This window comes from Lucilia sericata, unplaced genomic scaffold, assembly GCF_015586225.1.
Source record: "Lucilia sericata isolate MDLA Ls3-8-SP2 unplaced genomic scaffold, ASM1558622v1 Contig000007F_arrow, whole genome shotgun sequence".
NCBI lineage: Eukaryota > Metazoa > Arthropoda > Insecta > Diptera > Calliphoridae > Lucilia > Lucilia sericata.
The window spans coordinates 344,945-367,806 of record NW_023994048.1 but is presented as its reverse complement, the minus strand read 5'-3'; the positions used below and the strand labels follow the sequence as shown (position 1 = coordinate 367,806).

General features: G+C 31.0%; 2 protein-coding genes across 2 annotated transcripts; one reads left to right on the top strand and one right to left on the bottom strand.

Annotated features, from left to right (window-relative positions):
* Positions 1 to 11,117: 11,117 nt before the first annotated feature.
* On the top strand, positions 11,118 to 14,699 carry LOC119602666. The gene is made up of 9 exons (XM_037954298.1): positions 11,118 to 11,249; positions 11,462 to 11,588; positions 11,644 to 11,787; positions 11,846 to 12,018; positions 12,073 to 12,279; positions 12,352 to 12,733; positions 13,309 to 13,519; positions 13,605 to 14,045; positions 14,104 to 14,699. Exons 1-9 carry the CDS (start codon positions 11,232 to 11,234, stop codon positions 14,570 to 14,572), a joined length of 2,172 nt encoding a protein of 723 aa, XP_037810226.1. The 5' UTR covers positions 11,118 to 11,231; the 3' UTR covers positions 14,573 to 14,699.
* A 2,725-nt stretch (positions 14,700 to 17,424) lies between these two features.
* LOC119602443 (heterogeneous nuclear ribonucleoprotein A1) lies at positions 17,425 to 22,201 on the bottom strand. Its single transcript, XM_037953980.1, has 5 exons — positions 21,968 to 22,201; positions 21,316 to 21,793; positions 19,304 to 19,840; positions 18,863 to 18,949; positions 17,425 to 18,422 (listed from the first exon to the last, which is right to left on the bottom strand). The coding sequence occupies exons 1-4, from the start codon at positions 22,037 to 22,039 to the stop codon at positions 18,864 to 18,866; spliced, it is 1,173 nt and encodes a 390-aa protein (XP_037809908.1). The 5' UTR covers positions 22,040 to 22,201; the 3' UTR covers positions 17,425 to 18,422; position 18,863.
* Between the last annotated feature and the right edge of the window lie 661 nt (positions 22,202 to 22,862).

The window sequence follows — 22,862 nt, the reverse complement described above, 5'->3', positions numbered from 1 at the left end:
AAATATTTAAGAAATAAAGATTCGATATAAATATGTTTTATTTATACACTACAAAATATTTTTCGGTTCGGTCCATAAACCGAGGAGACCAGGTTCATCGAAAAAACTCATATTTATAAGCAAAATTCAACTTTAGTGCAAAATCTTGGCTCCTGGTATGGATATTATAGCCAAAAACTAAACAATTTTTGGGATTTTTCAAAACATTTTTTTGGGAATTGAAGAATATATTGATTTTGTCATTCCGTTTGTAACACATCGAAATATTGGTCATATACCCACAAAAGTATATATATGTTCTGGGTCCTCATTATATTCTAAGATGATCTATGTAGTCATGTCTGTCCGTCTGTCTGTTAAAAGCACAATAGAGTCCGAACGGAAAAAGGTAGAAGGTTGAAATTTTCCACAAATATTCCTTATAGATAAGGTTTGTTTGGTATTGAAAATTTTGCAATATCGGTCCGCGTTTTCGGATAGCCCTCATAGAAGTGGGGAAGCGAAAAACAGCTTTAACGGGCATATCTGTTTTAAAAGTACGAATATAGCGTAGAAATTCGACATAAATAAGTTTCATATGATCCAAAATCTCCCTACCAAATTTTATGAGGAACGGTCCATAATTGACCCTACCCCTCATATAAGGTCCCCTTCAAAAAAATTACTTTAACGCTCATTACTGGATTAAAAATATGAGTATAGCAATGAAATTTAACATAAGTAATTCCCTGACGAGCCAAAACCTCTCTAACAAATTTTATGTGGATCGGTTCAAAATAGACCCTACCCCTCATATAAGGCCCCTTCAAAAAATGACTTTAACGCTCATTACTGGCTTAAAAATACGAATATGCGAGTCAAAATCTCTCTACCAAATTTTATGTGGATCGGCAAATAATTGACCCTACCCCCCATACAAGTGGACCCCCGAAAAACAACTTTAACGGGTATAACTGTTTTAAAAGTGCGAGTATAGCGATGAAATTCGACATAAATAAGTTTCATATAAGCCAAATAAGGTCCCCTTCAGACAATTACTCTTGAGCTACGTTCACACCTATCAAATATTTGACGAAAAAGACGTAACCACTATTTTTTTGCAAATGTTTTTTTGATCTTACATGATTTTTGTTATAGCAAATAATGTGGAAACAAATTATTAAGACGTTCTAAAGTGATAACTTTAACGATATATTATGATTGTGAAAATAAAAATATATTTAATGGAAAATAATATGTGGATTTTTTAGGGGTCACGTCTTTTTTCGTCAAATATTTGATAGGTGTGAACGGACCTTTACGCTCATGAGTGAATTAAAAATACATACGAGTAGAGCGATTAAATTAATATATTGTTAATTCAATAGAGATTGGTCCATAATTGACTTAAACTATATTTCAAACATCACCCTGATGTTTATAGGGAAGTATATGGGTATATGAGATTCTGCACAGCCGAATATAACACTCTCACTTGTTAAATATACATTTTTAATGGAAAACCCTATATATTTAAGTGTAAAATTTCGTTAAAAATATTAACGAATAGATTTTTTTGTGATTTTTTTAATTGGTAAGAAATTTATAAATAGAAAATATTTAACGTTTCATGGTGAAGTTGTGGCATCAAAAATTCATATTACGTATACGTCACGTATTCAACATAATCCTTATTGTGGAAGAAAAACAAAGTGAGGCAATTTTAACATGAGATGTTAAATATTTTCTTCTTAATTTTATAAGTGAAAATGACAAGGTAAGTTCATATGTACATACATACATAGGTGGCCCTTCTGAAATCCACTTTAAATTTACGACATATGATTTGATAGCATAGTCTAATATGCTTACTAGTGACATATTTATGTATGTACATTAGAGTGCTCCAAAAAAACGAAGTTGCGAATTTTGCCCGTCCCCCCTCTAGAATTGTTCTATGGGTTGTAAAACTATGTCATACAAAAAATTAGGCTGATAGGATAACGTTAACAGGTGCCGCAACGGCACTAAAGTTTCCAAGTGCATTTACAAGGGGAAAAAATCGATTTTTTTTCAGTTTTTGCTAAAATTTTGCCACTTAATAATAAACTTTACAATGTATTGTGATGGAATCGCAATGTACACATAATAAGCTTTTCGGAAAGATATAAAACATAAATATTGGTTGAAAACTTTCAGAGTTATTGCAAATTCCCCAGACCATTAACGTGTCTCACAGCACATGAATTCGAAATGTGACAAAAAAATTAACATTTTTTAGGAAATATTGTAAAAAAACATTTTGTTACTTAAAATATATCTATAATAACTAGAATGTTAGCTTTTGTCTTTATACGATAACGCAAACTTGTTCTCGGCTATGGTTAAAAAAGTTTGAATTTTTCAACGGCCGTTTCAAATCTCCAATTTCAGTTTTTTTGAAACTTAGTTAAACAAATTTTAAAATTTTTAGAAGATCTCATGGGGATTTATGGACAATAGATAAGGGAATAAAACGGTAAAAAAATTAGATCAATAATTCTTACAGTTTAGCTGTACCTGCGATTTGAACTCGGCGGATTTCGGGAAAATCGCATTTTTTTGTAATATATTAGAGAATACGTATTAATTTTTTACTGTTGTACATTTTAAACAAAGTATTTTCAGAGTATTATAGACCAGATAATATAAAATATATATTCCAAGTTTTATTCAATTCGGACATTCTTAACCCATAAAATGTGGAGTTCAAAGGTCAAATTTTGCTATATTTGGGAATTCTCAGTGTACCATATCGAAATATTATGTATTTGTCGGTCATATTTAATAAAGATGACTTGAATTTTTAGTATAAAGTCTTATGTTTAAAATAGCAGCGAAAAAAAGTAAAATTAACCCTTTAAAACACATGGGAAAAATTTAACCCCGAAGATCAAAAAATCGTAAAAACACTATCCATTTGAATAATGCTCTATATAATTAGAGGAATAACATAAATAAAACAAAAAAATATATATTAGGTATAAAAACTTATGAATTAACCCTTTTTGAACCTATAAAGTTTGTATTTTTGGACATATTATGTCGAAAATGGTCCGAAAAAATGGACTACATAAATTATCAGTTTTAAAAACAAAATTTTTCTTTTAAAAATGTACACCTATAGTTTACTCCATAGTCGAAAAGGGTTAAAGTATAATTTTTTATACTTAATATATACGTTTTTGTTATATTTCTGCTATTTCTCTAATTATATAGAGCTTTATTCAAATGGATAGTGCTTTTTCAAATTTTTGAACTTTGGTGTTAAATTGTTCCCAAGTGCCTTAAAGTGTTAATTTACCTTTTTTTCACTCTATTTTAAATATCGGACTTTATACGATAAATTTCAGTAATTTTTGGTAAATATGGCAAACAAATAAATAATATTTTAATATGGTGCACTGAGAATTCCCAAATATAGCAAAATTTAACCTTTGAACTCCACATTTTATGGGTTAAGAATGTCCGATTTGAATAAAACTTGGAATATATATTTTATATTATCTGGTCTATAATACTCTGAAAATACTTTGTTTAAAATGTACAACAGTAAAAAATTAATACGTATTCTCTAATATATTACAAAAAAATGCGATTTTCCCGAAATCCGCCGAGTTCAAATCGCAGGTACAGCTAAACTGTAAGAATTATTGATCTAATTTTTTACCGTTTTATTCCCTTATCTATTGTCCATAAATTCCCATGAGATCTTCTAAAAATTTTAAAATTTGTTTAACAAAGTTTCAAAAAAACTGAAATTGGAGATTTGAAACGGCCGTTGAAAAAATCAAACTTTTTTGACCATAGCTGAGAACAAGTTTGCGTTATCGTATAAGGACAAAAGCTAGTATTCAAGTAATTTTTAGTATATTTTAAGTAACAAAATGGTTTTTTTACAATATGTCCTAAAAAATTTTAATTTTTTTGTCACATTTCGAATTCATGTGCTGTGAGACACGTTAATGGCCTGGGGAATTTGCAATAACTTTAAAAATTTTCAACCAATTTTTGTGTTTTATATCTTTCTGAAATGCTTATTCTGTGCACATTACGATTCCTTTACAATAAAGTGCAAAGTTTATTATTAAGTTGCAAAATTTGAGCAAAAACTGAAAAAAATCGATTTTTTCCCCTTGTAAATGCACTTGGAAACTTCTGAGCCGTTGCGGCACCTGTTAACGTTATCCTATCAGCCTAATTTTTTGCATGACATAGTTTTACAACCCATAGAACAATTCCAGAGGGGGGGACGGCCTGTCGGATAAAATTTTTTTTCCTTCATACAAGCTTGGAGCACTCTAATGTACATATGTATGTATCTTAACTGATGAGATGTTAAATTAGAAATGGATCTTTTTTGCAAATTCTACCATTGTTTGTATTTAACTAAATAATTACACAAATATCAACATAAAGCCCTTTATAAAAACATTCCTTAAAAAAAATTATATTATTTTTAGAATTTGGTGCGAAAAAGTATGAAAAATATTCATAAGCTTTCCCACAACAAGTTTTACATAGTTAACACGCCACACTCCGCCCTCTACTTCACTTAAGATTACTTAAGATTTTATCTTTCATAGCCGTTGATTATTAATGAAATAATTATTGTTACAATTTCATTTCTATGCTGGCTAAAAAAAATAAAAGTTTTTCTATTTCTGCATTTGACCCTCTTCCTCGTCTCACACCACAAACAACAAACTGTTCCGGACAAAAGAGGCATGAAGCCACTTAAAACAATCATCATAAAGACACCCAGTGGAATGTAGGCAAGCATGGTGCTACACCAGTGAATCCAACCCAGTCATTTGAGTTAATTTTTTTGCAATTTCTTTTAATAAAGAAAAGAACATTGTATCTTGTTGTTTGGGTGTAGGTTTTATGTGTTTGTAATAAGAAAGTGAACAAAAAACACATTTATAGCAGAAATATAAAAAAAGGACCAAGTAGAAAACCAAAACGAAACCATAATCAACTTAAACATATAACAAGTAAGAGTGTTATATTCGGCTGTGCCGAATCTCATATACCCACCATCAAACCGTATGCCGTAAAAGGAATGCTCCCCTATAAACATCAGCGTGATATTTGGAATATGGCTTAAGTCAATTATGGCCCGAGCTCTTTTGAACTAACAAAATATTAATTAAAAAAAATATATATATTTTATTTCAATTCTTAAACCGTGAGCGTCAATTATGAACCGATACTCATAAAATTTTGTACATTCAGGGCTATACTCGTATTTTAAATAAGGAACACGCGTAGTTTATTAGCCAAAACTCTTTCCTGAAGGGAGCCTTTTGTGTATTACCGACACATTCCGCATGAAATTCGGAGCGAATTTCATAACCGTATTTCATAACTCATATTTTTAAGCCAGTAATGATCGTTTAAGTAATTTTCTGAAGGGGACCTTATATGGGCGGTAGGGTAAATTATATACCGATCCTCCCTAAATTTGGTGGAGAGATTAAACTTATGTGCGTCAATTTTTGTCACATTCATATTTTTAAGCCAGTAATGAGCATTGTAGTTATTTGCAGAGGGGGACCTTATATGGGGGAAGGGTCATTTATGAGCCGATCCAAAAAAATTGGTACAGAGGTTTTGGCTCGTAAGAAACTTACGTGTGTAGCATTTCATCGTTTTACTCGTATTTTTAAGACTGTAGTAAGCGTTTAAGCTATTTCCTGAAGTGGACCCAATAGGGGGAGTAGGGCCAATTATGGACCTATCCACATAAAAGTTATTAAAAAGATTTTGGCTTGCGAGGAACTTTATTGTGTAAAATTTTATTGCCATATTCGTATTTTTTAGCCAGTAATGAGCGTTAAAGTCATTTTCAGAAGGGGACCTTATATGGGGGTTAGGGTCATTTATGGGCCTATCTTAAAAAAAATTCGTAGAGCGATTTTGGTTCGTAAGAAACTTACTTATACCGAATTTCATCGCTATACTCGCATTTTTGGACCAGTAATGAGTGTTAAAGTAATTTTCTAAAGGGGACCTTATATGGGGGGTAGGGTCAATTATGGACCGATCCTCAAAAAATTTGGTAGAAAGATTTCGGCTCACATGAAACTTATTTATGTCGAATTTCATCGCTATACTTGCATTTTGGGGCCAGTAATGAGTGTTAAAGTCATTTTCAGGAGGGGACCTTATATGGGGGTTAGGGTCATTTATGGGCCGATCCTAAAAAAATTGGTTAAAAGGTTTTGGTTCGTAAGAAACTTACTTATACTAAATTTCATCGCTATACTCGAATTTTTAGGCTAGTAATGAGTGTTAAAGTCATTTTCTAAAGGGAACCTTATATGGGGGGTAGGGTCATTTATGGGCCGATCCTCAAAAAATTTGGTAGAAAGATTTTGGCTCATATGAAACTTATTTATGTCGAATTTCATCGCTATACTTGTACTTCTAAAGCAGTTATGCTGTTTTTGGAGGTCCACTTGTATGGGGGCTATCCGAAAAAGTGGACCGATATTGCCCATTTTCAATACCAAACAAACCTTAGTAATAGAGAATATTTATGCAAAATTTCAACAGTCTAGCACCTCTCGTGTGGTCCCTATCGTGATTTCAACAGACAGACGGACGGACGGACATGGCTAGATCGTCTTAGAATTTAATAAGGACTCGGAATATATATACTTTTATGGGTCTATGACCAATATTTTGATGTGTTACAAACGGAATGACAAAATCAATATACCCCCCATCTTTTTTGATGGTGGGTATAAAAAGAAAAGAATTTAATAAAGTAGTAGTATCATCACTTCATGATTCGTGTTAACCATCAAAAGGGTTAGTGGGGTTAATTTTGTTTTTTAGGCCACTTTTGATTTTTTCATTTCGTGTGTTACATAACGAATCATTGGACAAGGGCCCACAAAAATATTTTCATATGTACATATGTCTGTTTATTCTGAATTCTTAGCCATATCCGTGTGTCTGTTGAATGTACGATACGAAAAATCCAAAGTGTCTCCCCTTGATGTGCGATGAACACAAGTTATTTTAATATATCCAGTAATAATTTAGAGGTGCATGAAATTAACTTTTCTAAATTCAATAATAATTGCTGCAAACAAAGATAATATATCAAAATCGTTTTTAACAAATACTAGCGTTAAAGGGTTAATAAGCAAACATAAGCACACATTAATGAGATGAAAATGAAGAATCCCACGATAAACTGAACTGACTGAATATTTGAAATAAGTAAGAATGATACCCTACACCAGTGAATTATATGTAAAATTGAATTATTTTTAATAATAGCATTTAAGCTGTTTTTTGCCTTTAATCCGAAATATTTCAAAAATTTGTTTACAAAAAAGACGAGCTTGTAGGTCTGAAAGAGGGGTTGTACAGGGGCAAAGGTAAATGTGGGACTATCATTATAAATATTGATATTTATGCAGAATTTTATTGTGATACTTGTGTTCGCAAGTAAATTATTGACCTTCAAGTGATTTCCCCCCTTTGTATGGGGGCTAATGTTAAATGTGGCCCGATCATTACGAAAACCGGCAGTAACATTTGGACTTATACCAAATTGCGTCGAGTTTTATAGAAATACTAGAACATTTAAAATAATTATGTGCTCAAGGGCACTATAGGCTAGGTGAAATAATGAACCGATTTCAAAAATTTTCAGTCCATGGCCAAATTTCAGCAAATTATTTTGAAAAATGCGATCTGTAGCGTGCGCATAAGGTTTACATGACACACATATGGACGGACATAGCTTAATCGATTTATAAAGTTATTCTGAGTTGGGTGTTACAAACATCTGCACAAGCGTATAATACCCTCCCCATTATAGTGGTGTGGGGCATAAAAATGCTTTAAAGATTTATATATACTTATTTTTTATAAATCCTAAGTCTACAAAATCGTAAATTCCATTCCCTCTTAAAGTAAATTGGTTAGTTTGAAAGGAGGATATAAATAGGCTTCTTTACCCGCGGAGGCAATCGAACTACTAACCTTTTATTCCTATAAGGTTACATTCCCCCTACAAGTTAACATTAATACCAAAAGTTTTGGCCTGTAAGACAATAACAAAAAAAAATTATAAATTTTTATATTCATTTGTTAATTACTACAACAACTTGGCCTTTTTTACAATTGTTACAAACAAGTAAAACTCATAGAAGTTAGTTCTTTCTGAATTACAATGATTAAATAATTCGCAAACAACAACATAAAAACGAGTAAGAAAGTACAGTCCGGCAAAGCCAACCATATGATACCCTACATATATCTGCCGTGATTTATTTCTTTATAATAAATCATTGTATATGGGATTGAATATTATGCGATCCTTATTAAATTTGGTGAAGAGAGATAGATATGTTTAATAAAAAAGTTATTTATGCCGAATTTCAAAATCTGTAATATTCATCCTTAGTTCAAGATGATATGCTTAACAAATTTTATCTTATTATCTTGAAAATTTCGACTACATGGATAGACGTAAGGCCAGAGTTTAGTCGACTCAGAAATAAAGTTTGATAATTTTTTTTTTTTTTCATGAATACTTGTAGGATTTAAGCTAATTAATTAAGAAAATTTCTTAAAAAAACATTGTAAAGGTGGTAATATACATAATAAGCAACAATCAGATCCAGAGCTTACAATTTTGGAAGACATCAAAAACGAATAAAATAGTGTAGTATTTGAAAAATAAAAAATTGTAAGAATTTTTTTCTGAAGTTTATTTTTTGATGAAAAATTGAGTTGACCAAAGATTTTCTTTGTTTTCTGGTTGATTATTTATACGGACGATTTTACCTTTTTATACCCACCATCAAAAAAGATGAGGGTACATTGATTTTATCATTCCGTTTGTATCACATCGAAATATTGGTCATAGACCAATAAAATTATATATATGTATATTCTGGGTCCTTATAAAATTCTAAGACGATCTAGTCATGTCCGTCTGTCTGTCTGTCTGTTAAAAGCACGATAGAGTCCGAACGGAATGAGCTAGAGGTTTGAAATTTTCCACAATAGATAAGGTTTGTTTGGTATTGAAAATGGGTAATATCGTTCCACGTTATCGGATAGCTCCCATACAAGTGGACCCCCGAAAAACAGCTTTAACGGTCATATCTGTTTTAAAAGTACTAGTATAGCTAAGAAATTCGACATAAATAAGTTTCATATGATCCAAAATTTCAAAGGAAATTTTATAAGGATCGGTCCATAATTGACACCATCCCTCTCAAAAAAATACTTTAACGCTCATTACTGGATTAAAAATACGAGTATAGCTATGAAATTTAACATAAATAATTCCCTGACAAGCCAAAACCTCTCTACCAAATTTTATGTGGATCGGTCCATAATTGACCCTACCCCCATATAAGGTCCCCTCCAGATAAATACTTTAACGCTCATTACTGTCTTAAAAGTACGATTGTAGAGATGAAATTTGACATAAGTAAGTTTCTTACGAGCCAAAACCTAAGAAAGTTTTGAAGGAACGTAAATCTTCTTACCGGAAAGAGTCGGAAACTGATATTCAATGTAAACATGTTTTAAATGAACCAAAATCGGCCTAAAAAATTATGAAAAATTTTATAAATACGGTCAATAATTCACCCTACCTCTCATATAAGGTGCTCTTCAGTAAATTTGATGAGTAATATCACTCTGATGTTTATAGGAGAGCATTCCTGTTACGGCATACGGTTTGATGGTGGGTTAGATTCGGCATAGCTCTTACTTGTTAATATAAAAATCCCAAATTTAAATGATCACAGATTTGCAGTGTTTTCTTATTTGGGGCATTATTTAAAGATACATATGTATGCATATAGCAGTGAAGACTATAGTGTAGCTACCAATTTAGTTAAGTAAGAGTTGTCCACTCTTTTGGTTACTTTTAGTAAGAATAAAATGTTGAATGTATATTAAGGCATTCCTATTTTCTAATATTCAAAACTAAAAAGTCTTAACTCAGGTCGCAGTACCCCCTCAATCAATCAAACTAAAATAAGAAAATGGAAAATGTAGTAAATAATCTGAAAAGGTTATTGGGAACATTAACTACGTCTTTTCGTTTCATATAAATGGAATCTTCCTACTATAATTGGGACACCCACATTTTAGTACATAGTTGTATCATCTCTCATCCATTTCTAAGCCAATCGATATAAAAGGAAACTGCAATACAAAGACCCTCTCCACTATCACATATAAATATCCTTTTTTGATGCTTGTTAAATATTGTATGGTACTATTTATTTTTCAAAGCTGCAATATAAGTGAATAGAAATTAAAGTTAGTAAATGAAAATAAATAAAATGGTTATTTTGATTTACCAGCAATAAAAAATTAAGAATAGAAAAATAATCATTTAAACGTTGAGTGAAATGAATGAAAGTTAGTGAATAGAAACAGTAAATGCTACAAGGAATACAATATGTATGTACGTATAAGTATTTAAGCCCTTTGAGTTGCTAAAGAGTAATATAATGAAATAAAATGTTAACAGTAAATGCAACACAAGAATAACATAAACAAGTAGGAAAGTACAGTATAGATTGGGCCGACTATATGCTACCCTACACCAGTTGCGAGTATAATTCAAATATTTTGTAGTTTGATTACAATGTTTCAAAGGACGAACAGACGGAAGGACAATGCTAATCGATTCAGAAACTTTCAGTTGGATGTGGAACCAATATTTCTTTGTGTTACTTACATCAGCACAAACCCAATATTTCCTCTCCACTAAAGTGGTGTAGGGTATAACAATTATATTAGCATGAAATTACTATTTAAAGACCCCTGATTTAAAAAGTATCAAACATTTTGAGAATTGGTGAGTTGTACCTAACCTATAGCCATGGTCAATTTTATAAATTTATCATAGATTTGTGAAACATAATATTTAATATATTACTAATCGAAAATATATAAGGGGATAAGATAGAGGAAGCTGAAAGAGCAGCTAATCAAGGAATTGTCATACTGGAAATATCTATTCGGTTATACATGATTTAATTCAAAAAATAATTCTAATACCCTTTATTACTTATTTATTCTTGTTGACATTTATATTATATACAAAATATATATTAAATTTCAATCGATTGTGAAAAAATTTATTTTTAAAACATATTTTATGAATATTGATAATTTTACTTAAAACATACATAAATTCTATTAAAAGTGGTTCAATGGACGATGATAAAAGAGTGAGTAAAAACTGAAAATATTTTTTATCAATCTTTATAGAACAAAACTCCCTAACACATCAAGAAGTGACCTAGTGGATTTTGTAGGTCTTAAACATCTTATTTAATCCATTGTCGGACTTAAACATTTTTATCTTAAATTTCTTTAATCCGATTTTATATTTTTTTAACGGCAATAAAAAGCTATAAAATGTTTTAAATCCTTTTTTTAGCAAGACTTAAATTTAAATGAAATTTGGAAAGCATGTCGCAAAATTCAAGATGCTATCTTTCGGTATGGTTTCAATATATGCGACGACTTTTGTATCCATGATCCTGCAGGAAAAGGTTTAATATCGGGTATGTTGTTATAAATTATTTTATAAGAAAACTGTTAAAATATTTTGCAAAAAAGAATCTCTTTTTAGCGGTATATTGGGAAAATATAAAAACATAATCGGTTTATCCGATTTTGAATTGCGTGAAGTATCGGACTATTTTCGTTTACGTGATGGACGTGTGGTTTATAAGGAATTTTGTAAAGTTGTTTGTGGAGAAAGTAAGTTTATTTCACTATTTTGAGAGTTTTATAAAATATTTCTGTAATCTAATTCCAGATGATGACAAGAAACTGGAGAAAGGTTTGGCCACAGGCCTAGAATGGAATGATAATTTACATGTTAATGTTATAGACCGTCCAGAAGAGCGTCGTCAACTGTGTTTAATTTTAATTAAAATTGCTCAAATTTTAAATTTACCATTAATGCCATATTTTCAAGATTATGAATTGGTAATATTATTGTAATTCTATGCCAAAAGCTCTATTATTTTAATATACTTTCAGATCTCTCAAAATGAGGGCACTGTTACTGTTTCTCATTTTTCTCGTGTGCTACATTTTATGAAAATTCCCCTCTCCGATAATGATTTTCTATTGTTATTAAAACGTTATATGAAGGATTCGTATATGGTCAATTATGTGGCTTTTGTTAAACATTTACAAAATATTTTAAACTATTTAAAGGAAAACAAATTAACCGATAATGCCATGGTAGATATTTGATTGATATGACATAATGTTAAATTCGTTATTAACTCCCCTTTAATTCCTCATATAATCTAGCAAATCGTTAGTAATTTTCCCGGAAAATTAATAGACTTAGAACTACCAAAATTGCCAGCCATAGATGGAACCAGTATGGCTCAAGGAATTTTTAAGGATATTTGTAATCATACAATTGAAAATAAAAATATTTGTGACATAATTTTCTGTCTACAAAAGCAAGTGCATGCAAAACGTATACGAATACATGAATTCCTTGAGGGATTTGATCTCTTACACACTGGTACCGTAACAGTAAATCAATTTGAACGAGCTTTATACAATATGGGTGTGGGCAAGTATTTGACCCAACGAGAATTTCGTATGTTGTGTGAACGTTATTTGGATCCGGTAGATGTAAATCGCATAATGTGGCGTAGATTTGAAGATGAAATGGATAGAGGTGAGGAGAAAAATGTATTCCTAGAGGATAAGGAACTGACACAAAACTAGTTCCATTACTTTATCTATGAGTAGGGACCGTCTCTAGTTCCAGACTTTACATAGCACTTTTACATGGGAATGTTTTATAGGGGAACTGGTCTCTTTATAATTTCAAGACAACGGCTGACTCTTTTCACTATTTAATGGGGTTGGCTGTAATAAAAACTATTAAAAACAATATGTTGGGTCCTATCTCTACTCCTATTTAACTTTTCCCTCCCTCAACACCACAACAAGAATTGTAAGTGATAAATTATGAGAACTACAGTTGATTCATCGACTGCTGCATGATAATCCCAATTATCACTGTATGAAAAAATATATCAACAGAAATGAACATATTTATGCTGGTCCACAATATTGTGTAAATTACTTAAGGTACCCGAGAAGCCTCATAAATACGTTAGGAACCTAAGAGATAAATCAACCATACACAAATAGCACTCTTAAGTGTTTTCTTGTACTCTTTCCTTTTTGATCCTTTTCCAAAACAATATCTTTTTAATTAATAATTTCCTTTTTTCTTCATTCCAGTATTCACTGTAAAGTATTTGGAAAAGACACCATTACTAAAAGTGGAATCACCTCCTTCATATATACAAGATATGCCTCGGTCTGGTTCTTTAAATTGGCAACAGGCTACTACCACAGCGCGGGAGTTTTGTGAGGAAGCATTGCGAAAAATTCAAATTCGTATACGAAATAGACGTTTATATATGCATCCATTCTTTAGAAGTTACGATAAGTAAGTTTATTGATTATTACCGAGTGTTCAATCCTTTTTATTATATTTTATAACAAAAATCCTAAAAATCTCACATTCCAAATAGACTTAATTGCGGTCATGTGAGCTGCAAGATTGCCAATCAAATCTTTGTTACAAACGGTATACTATTGTCGAATGACGAATTGAATGCCCTAATCGATCGTTATGGCAATGAATTGGGTTTTAATTATACCAAATTTCTGGAAGATGCTGATCCGGCAGAATATGCTGTACCGAAATTATCAGCAGTTAATACAATACACGCCGACTGTGCCACACTCAATGACAGTCGTCCTAAAGTCGATGCAGAGAGTGAAGAATATATCATAAAACTTTTGACCAAAGCTAAACGTCAAGCAGTGACAAAAAGTATACAAGTCATAGATTTCCTGCAGGACTACGATCGCCACAGAGAGGGAGAAATACTGGAAGTAGATTTTCGTAGGGGTATTGACAATGCCAATATAAAGTTGTCGGTTGAGGAAATGGATACGTTGTGTAATATGTAAGTTTTCGTTAATAAAAAAATTAATGTTTTTATAATAAATTACTTTCCTCAATAGTTTTCGTTCTCCCAAACGTGCCTGTTGTGTTCTATATCGTGATTTTTGCCGTTCTTTAGACGAAATCTTTATACAGTTAGAAACTCAAACCGGTGATAATGAAGTCACCGCCATTCCCCTTCTACACTTGGCCAATTTAGATTGTGTAGAGTGTTTCTTGAATTTTGAAGAACGTACCATTTGCTCGCAGGCCCTTATGAAATTAGCTCGCCAACCAGATGAGATTTCAAATTTAAGTTCCGTTTTCAAAGATTTCGATCGTGAAAATTGTGGCACTATACATAAGAATCAGTTGATGCGTGCTTTAACGGTGCGTGATATGCATCATATGATTAGTAGTCGTGAATTTGAGGTGATATTTAAATGTTTTGGTGTACAACGTGGCATACATTTGGAGTTTAATTATCGACAATTTTTAAATATATTAAATGTACTCTTTCAGACTGGACAAATGAAACGAAATTATTAGTGATGAATAAATAATTTGGTAATTTTGTAATTATGTTTAGTCAATTACCTAATCTGCATTATATTTAGAATAGACCATTATAAATCAATTTGATTATTAATATCATATTAATAATCACCCCTATTCTGCATTTCCATTCGAATCGAAAAACGTACCTACGATCGTAATGAATTGCGATTACGTTTTTTTTTTTTTTTTTTTTTTGAATACCTAAAATTTTTGATTATTCAGTAAAAAATAGTTTTAAAAATGAAAATTAAATTTTCCACTTATAATTTGATTTCCAAAATATTTCACATAAAAATTAATAAAAATTATTTGCCAATTCGATTTTTCACAAAAAAATCTAGTTTTCATAAAATTTTCGTTGAAGAATCATGTTCTTTAAAAAATTAAATTCTCCACTAAAATTTTGTATTGAAAAAGAATTTTACTTTTCATTAAAAATTCATATTAGTAGTTTTTTTGTATTATTTTTCATCAACTGTCACACTGTGCCATATTTTTTAAACATCCCTGCTGTATGCTATAATTTTTATGAATTTTTAATGTGTAGAGGTTTTAGTCTATGGAAGATGGTTTGGAAATTTGCTGCCCATTTTTGTATATACTTTTATCCGATAGCCAGTTCATAAACCTTCGAGTGTAAGATTATCAAAACGTTAAACCAACGTCGAATGAACTAAAGGGCACCGCCATCTAGTGTTGAAAAGAAAAAACAAGTAGCGTCCGGCCGAAACTGTATTTCATTTAAACAAAGAAATCAACATTCGGCCTGTATCATTAAAAATTGATTTACACACTCTTATACATGTCTGTTTAAATCGAATCGGTTTCAAAACCGAGAAACTCTTAAAACCAAATTTGGTGTTCTGCAAATCAAATTTTTATTTGAAGGAAAAATTCAGAAAAATAAACCAATTTTAAATGAGAGTTTAAAATGCAGAAAAAAAATTATTTCGACTAGATTTGTGTGCTCAGTTTTAAAACGAGAAAAATTATGCGAATTCGTTTTAAACGAGAAATTTACTCGGATTCGGTTTACAGAACAGACAGGATAATTCACACCACGTCCCATCACTAAATAACCCAGCAGTTTGACAGAGTCTATGCATCCGAAAAAGACAGTGATTTTCACTAACGTCTAACCAACCAACCACTTGGTTGGCTCTAATTTGTATTTCGTCCTGCATTTACTCTTTTTAAACGAGGGCGAGGATAATCGTCCCTTTAGTGTCCCCTTTGTAAGTGAGAGTGGACACTTAAAAAACAAACTTAAGCTTTTTATCGTGATTTATGGGGTGACGATTGACATCCTCGTAGGACAAGCACATTTTAAAATAGCTAGTCACCTGGGCAGTCAGTGGCTAGGTGTAACCCTAAGTGCTAGGTGGTTTAAATAGGTACTTCGGGACTGCCCGACCGAACTGCTGGGAACTTAAGAAATAGTAGATACGATCATAATACAGAATACACGGAATCGTAATGCATTGCAACAAAATTGAATTTTTTCCTCTTTTTAAGTAAAAACACGAATTTTTCAAATTTTATTTAAAAAAATGTTTATTCAATTCATTAAAAAAATATTTATATTAAAAAGTTCAAAAAAATACCAAATCCAACCAAACCAATCAATTTTCCGATGGCTCTGATGCAATCTTCATCAAACGGGATCTGTTGGTCTTTTTAAAAAGGAAAAATACATTTTCACTTACCTCAAAAAATTAAACACATTTTCTTTGAATGAAAATTTCTAAAGAGCAATGAGTGTCCAAAATTGCATCATTTTTAGCCTTTGCTCTTCTTTTTCTCTTCCTTTTGCAGAAGAAAGTGTTTTGGAGACGAAGAACATGACAATTTTCAATGTTTTTATATTCTCACACGAAACACATACAGCCATCAAAATACTTGAAACCCAAAATAAAGGATAAAATTATTTAAAAAATAAATACAAAAGAATATAGAATAGATAGAGGAAAAATAAAAGAAAGCACTATAAAAAATAACACAAAAAATATTTGGAACTCGAAAAGGAATTAAATCGAAAAAAACTTCACATTCAGATTTCAACCTAGAAAATCAAGAGTAACTGACCGATCCAATAATCATGTTTTACACACAAAATTATTATAGAAATTGAAACTAGGTGTGTAAAATATTACTCTCTTATACACCTCTCTCTTTCTGTCATCTCTTTCTAGTTTTCTGGGTCTCACTCCTCCTTTTTGCTATAATCCTTGGACAGCGAGCTGAGCTCAGCTTTCTTTTTTTTCTAGCGCTATAAATGTAAAAATACAAGAAATAACACAAAACTACTCAAAATAATCTAGAGTTTTTCTTTTGTTTTTACAATATTTTTCTTTATGTTTATCATCATAATATATTTTTTCTCTTTTTGTTGTTTCTTTTCTTACAAATTTTAAAATCTATTTCTAATTTTTGTTCAATTGAAGTAAAATTATCAATTTTTAAGAAAACTTAGAATAATTATGATCTGGGGTTGTGGAGTTGGATAAAATATTAAATAAGAAAAAATATAAAGTTACAAAAATTTAAGAACAACAGCTGATTATTTACAATGTTTTGTTATCAGAGAAGAACTCTTTTTGCTACATCTTCTAGATCTTTTGTTTCTACATACAGCATGTATATTGTTTCTATATGTTTATTGTTTCAACATATTTAAACATGTAGCTGCTGTTGTTGTCCTTGTTGCAATTAATACAAATTATGATGGAAATATTGATTATTTTGTATGTAAAATATAATTGCCACACACATAATTATTGATTTAAACTAAACTTAATCTCTATACACAATTAGGATGCTTAAAAACTACTGACACAGAAAAATGTTAGAGAAAAATCTTTTAATTGGAAAACACGTAAAATATATACGTGCAAATATGCTTTCTTGATGTTTTTTGTTTTGTTATGAATTCATTCATCATTATGAAACGAGAAAATACTAGAATTGATTTCTTAAATAAATGTATAAATATAATGACTACTAAAATATGAACTAATTTAAGTTTAATGTATTTCTTTGTTTCATTGCCTTTTTGTCAGAACTGTTTTTTTTTTTTTTCTTTTACTTTCTTAGTCGTTAAAATACATTTGTGAATAGTAGTGATAATGTTAAAAATGCCTTTTTGTAGGACACACCTGAATACAAAGAAAAGAAGAAACTTACAATACTACACTTTGATTACTTTAGTATTTTTGCTTTTACAATTTGAACTGGTCTACAACAGTTTGGTGGCAAATTTCTAAATGACTATTAAAAAAAACCTTATTAGGGTGGGTTTTTCTGTGTTCTGTTAAAAATATCTTATAACTCCAGTTCCTTTCATATGTGCTCCTTCTTCATCTTTCTGCTTTTGTGTTTTTAGACAACACATTCTTCAACTGCTTCTTCATTGTCCTCAATTTCAATTTAACATCATCGCCTGTGCTTCTTTCTCTCACTTCATTTTAAAAGTTTACTGATCTTCTGTTTATATTATTATTTAATTTTTATTACTTTCACAAAACTGTCAAACTCCTCTCTCTCTCTCTTCTTATTGTTTCTCACACACATCAAACACTGACTGCGGAGGGTGCTTTTGTAATATTTTTATAACAAATATTTTCTGTTTATGGTATTGGTATTGGAAGGAAGAAAATAGAGAAGGAAGGACGACCTTTTTGTTTGACTATTCTCAGTGTAACTGTTCTCTGTTAATGTTTAAAAACTTGGTAGATAGGTAGGTAAACTGTAAAATTTTCTGTTTGCTGTTTTACTTGAGTTTGAATGTATTTTTTTAATTATATGCATATTTTTTGGACCTGGCACACAAACCTTTTAATACCTATAAAAATTTTATAAGAATAAAAACAAATAAATATTGTTGTAAATATTTTTTAAATAAATTTGTAAAAAACATTATTCTAAAAATGTTTGCTAAGGATAAAAAGTTGTTAATAGTTGCATAGTATTCCATCAAAAACTTTCAATAGTGTTAAAAATAAACAAATAAAAACTAAAAAATTAAATCTATAAAAAAAACACTTGTTCTTAATTTTAGCTTTTTGCTACTTCAACTTGATATTTTTTGTTTAACAATACTTTTGATAACTTTACTTAAAGGTTCTTTTTTCTTTGGTAAGGAAAATAGTTTACTTTAAAAAATAAAAAAAAAAACAAAAATGTAGAATACTACGGACACTAAGTCATTACTAACAAAATCTAACATCTTGATAAAAAACTAAAAATAATTAAACTCAAGAGAATTTGATTAAGAAATCTTACCTTAGTATCTTCTGTTGTTGCCACCACCGGCACCTATGGGTCCATTATTGAATCCACCGCCGCTGTTACCGAAATTACCTTGGTTGCCTGAAATTAGTAAAATTTCGTTGTAGTGTTTGTTGTTTTTGAAGGCAACAAAAATTATAAAAAAATAACTGGAATATATTTGTGGCAAATACGTTTTCATCAATTAGTTATAAAGAAACTAATTAACACAGATATAATATGTGCACATATTTTATCTTACAGTCATGAAACGCCGGATATAACCATTGAGAATTTTATCCGGAGCTGGGACTGTGTAAAATGGATTGAAGGCAAATAAATTACTATCTGTGATATTCGTAAAAGTTCTTAATTATATAAAATTTTAAGGCATACAATAATTAGCTTCTATAGTTCATAAACAATTTTGCATTTTCTTTTAAATAATAAACTTACCTTTGCCAAAGTTTCCACTGTTGCCATAGGGTTGCATGCGGTTACTGGAACCAAAGTTGCCACCGCTGCCACCACGTTGTGGGCCACCACCGTAATTTTGTTGGTAGCCTGAGCCGAAATCATTGTTGCCCCAGTTTCCACTGTTTCCGGGACCATTGTTGCCAGGACCGCCAAAGTTACCGCCATTATTGCCCCAGTTGCCGCCACCGCTGTTGCCATTATCCCAGGGACCCATATTATTACCGCCCCAACCGCCACTACCGCCATTGTTAAAACCGCCACCGTTATTGAAACCACCACCGCTGCCACCAAAGTTACCGCCCCAGTTATCATTATTACCACGGTTACCACCCCAACCGCCACCCATATTACCACCGCCCATATTATTACCACGTCCGCCCATGTTTCCACCACGTCCCATATTACCGCCACGGTTGCCACCGGGGCCGGCATTGTTACCGCCACCACCACCGCTATGTTTGGGCAAAGCTTTCTTCACATCCAAAGTTTTACCCTTGATGGTGTGAGTTTTTTCCACTAAAAGTAAAAATTAAACAAATTTCAAATTAATAATTGTTTATTTTGGCGTCTTATTATTTTTAAGTTGTATAATTTAGTTTGTAACGAGGCTGCGTGTTAAAACGAATATGTTTTTTAAAATTCGCATAACATAGCTTAAGCCGACGCTTTAATTAATCTTACAGTTTTTATAGAAAAGAATTAATCAAATTATTGAAAAATTTGTTAATTTGTGTCAGGGAACTGTGTAAAATTTTACATTTATTTATTGTTGTTTAAATGCAGATATTGTATCAATGACATTTTCATCAATTTTTCATACAGAATTGAAAAATTAACCAAGATATTATCAAAGACTGATAATTTTTCTTTAACAGTCGATAGAACGCCGCATGAAATTATTGAACACATTTATGCGGAGCTGGGACTGTATAAAGCATAATAAAATTGCTCATTTAAATTTAGATAATTGATCAGTGCGTTAACTTTCTAATAGAAAGAGATCTACATACAAAGAAGATATGTATGAACATAAAATATGGGTACAGGTAACTTTTTAAAACATGATAATTTTTTATGAAATTAATCTTTATTGAATTTGTAACGAGGCTGCGTGTTACCACGAATATGTTTTTTGTTTAATTCGTATAACATAGCCTAAGCCGACGCTTTAATTTCTCTCACTGTTTTTATATAAAGAATTGACCAAACTATTAAGAATTTTGGCAATTTGTGTCAGGGAAACTGTGTTTATTAAAAATACTATTATTTCAACTTGTAACAATGACATTTTCATCAATTTTCTATTTATAATTAAGAAAGATTAACAAAGATATCATCAGTGTCAGAAATTTTTCTAACAGTCAATAGAACGCCGCATGACATCATTGAAGATATTTATGCGGAGCTGGGACTGTACAAAAATGTTTTAGTGTACAAATATATAAATTTTAAAGGAACAAACCCGGACGGACCCCTGTTAGTTTATAAACTCGTAATTCTTTTGTTTATAATCTCATGTTCAGTACAGCCGATCTTCGGCCAGTCACAGGGACTTTATTTTCAAGGGTACGTTTTCCGGTTATTTTTTTATGAAAAAAATACAACTTTTGAACTTTTTTAGTTTTTTAGAAAAAATTCACGCTCATAGATTTTTTCATTCAATGGGTACAGAAATTACTTTGCAGTAAGTACATTATTACTGCATTTTCAAAGTCACCCTTAATGTTTAACTTCAATGTTAGGGGTTAATTTTAGTTATCAATTTAAACTCATCATTTTAAATTTTCGGAAATGTGTCAAATCATACATAAAGGGATTAACACTTTCATTTTGTGTACATGCAAACATTTTTAAAATTAGAACAAATTAAAACACAGAGGTCATCAAATAAATCCTAACCTCAAAATACCTTAAATAAAAATGTACGAATATATACATACATACATATGTATGTACACAGATAAAATAACATTAAAATTTCATCTACTTACACACTATCTTGTCGACGGGATCGTAGTCATCAAATTCAACGAAGGCAAAACCACGTTTTTTGCCAGTCTCTTTGTCCATAACAATATTGATTTCAACAATATTGCCGAACTTTTCAAAGTAATCGCGCAAACACTTCTCATCATGTTCGTCCTTAAGAGCGCCGACAAACAATTTCTTAACAGTGGCTCCAGCATTTGGATTGTCAATGTCTTGACGTGGTACAGCACGTTTGGGCTCTACAACACGACCATCGATTTTATGGGGACGAGCACTTTGGGCATCATCAATCATGGAGGATTTGGAATAGGTTATAAAACCAAAACCACGTGAACGTTTGGTACGTGGGTCTTTCATTACAACAACATCGACAATGCGACCCCATTTCTCAAAGTGAGACTTCAAGCCTTCATCGGTGGTGCGGTAGTCTAAGCCACCAATGAATAATTTACGCATATGCTCTGGCTCGGTAATTGGCTCCTATGAAGAATTAAAAAATAAATAAAAATGTTTAATAAAAATCAATATGAAAAAAATGTGTATGTATATTATAGATTTTTTTTCTTGATGCCGACCATTACAAAATGGCGGATTTTTTCAGCCAAGTCATTTGGAATATTCTGGAAAAACAAACTACGAATTTTCTCTACTTACATCATCATAATTATCGTTATTGCCATTTTGTTGGTTATCATTTTGGTTGTTGCTATCGTTTTGGTTGGTCATTTTCAAGGTTTTTAAAATTTATTTTACACTATTTAATATCTTTATTCACTTAAAAATATTTCTTTCTGACACTTTTTTTATTTTTTCCAAAAGACACGATGTTCTTCGCTTGCGATTTTAAACGAGAATGAGCATTCGGAAAATAGACACTCGTAGGGTGGCATGAAATGGAAAAGAAACGGTAGAACATTCTCAGAGTTGTATTTATTGTACATAAAGTTGCCAGATATGGATAAGTAACAAATTGGTATTTTTTTGTTTTTCCATAAGCGACATGGCCAAATATCAAATTGTATTAACCAAACTATATATTTTTTTGATTGTTTAGTAAAAAATTTAAATATTTATATGTGTGAGGTATGAGATTTTCTACTAACAAAATAAAAAAACTAATAGTTTGGAGTGCCAATTTAATATTTCGCAAAGTGCTTTATAAAACATCCAAAAAATGGATCTTTGCAAATGTTATAACATCCCATTTACACTACATCAAAATATAGTAGTTTTTGCTCGAAATCTCATAAATATTAGATTTCAGTGTAGTTGAAATGAGCTATAACTTCTTTTATAAAACGGTTTAGAAATTATATATATATTTTTAAATAAAAATTCAAATACAACCTTGGTATGGAATATAATGGATGTGGAACATTCAAACAACACCAGTGTTGCATTTTCAAAAGGTTTACGAATGAACAGCCATTTTATTTTTAACAAAATGGCGTTAAAAATGCCTTGTTTTGGTTTGTTTTAAATTAAAATATTACTGTGACACCTTAAAGTGGGTTTAGCGTCAAATAAAATCTCATAGTCTAAACCTTAG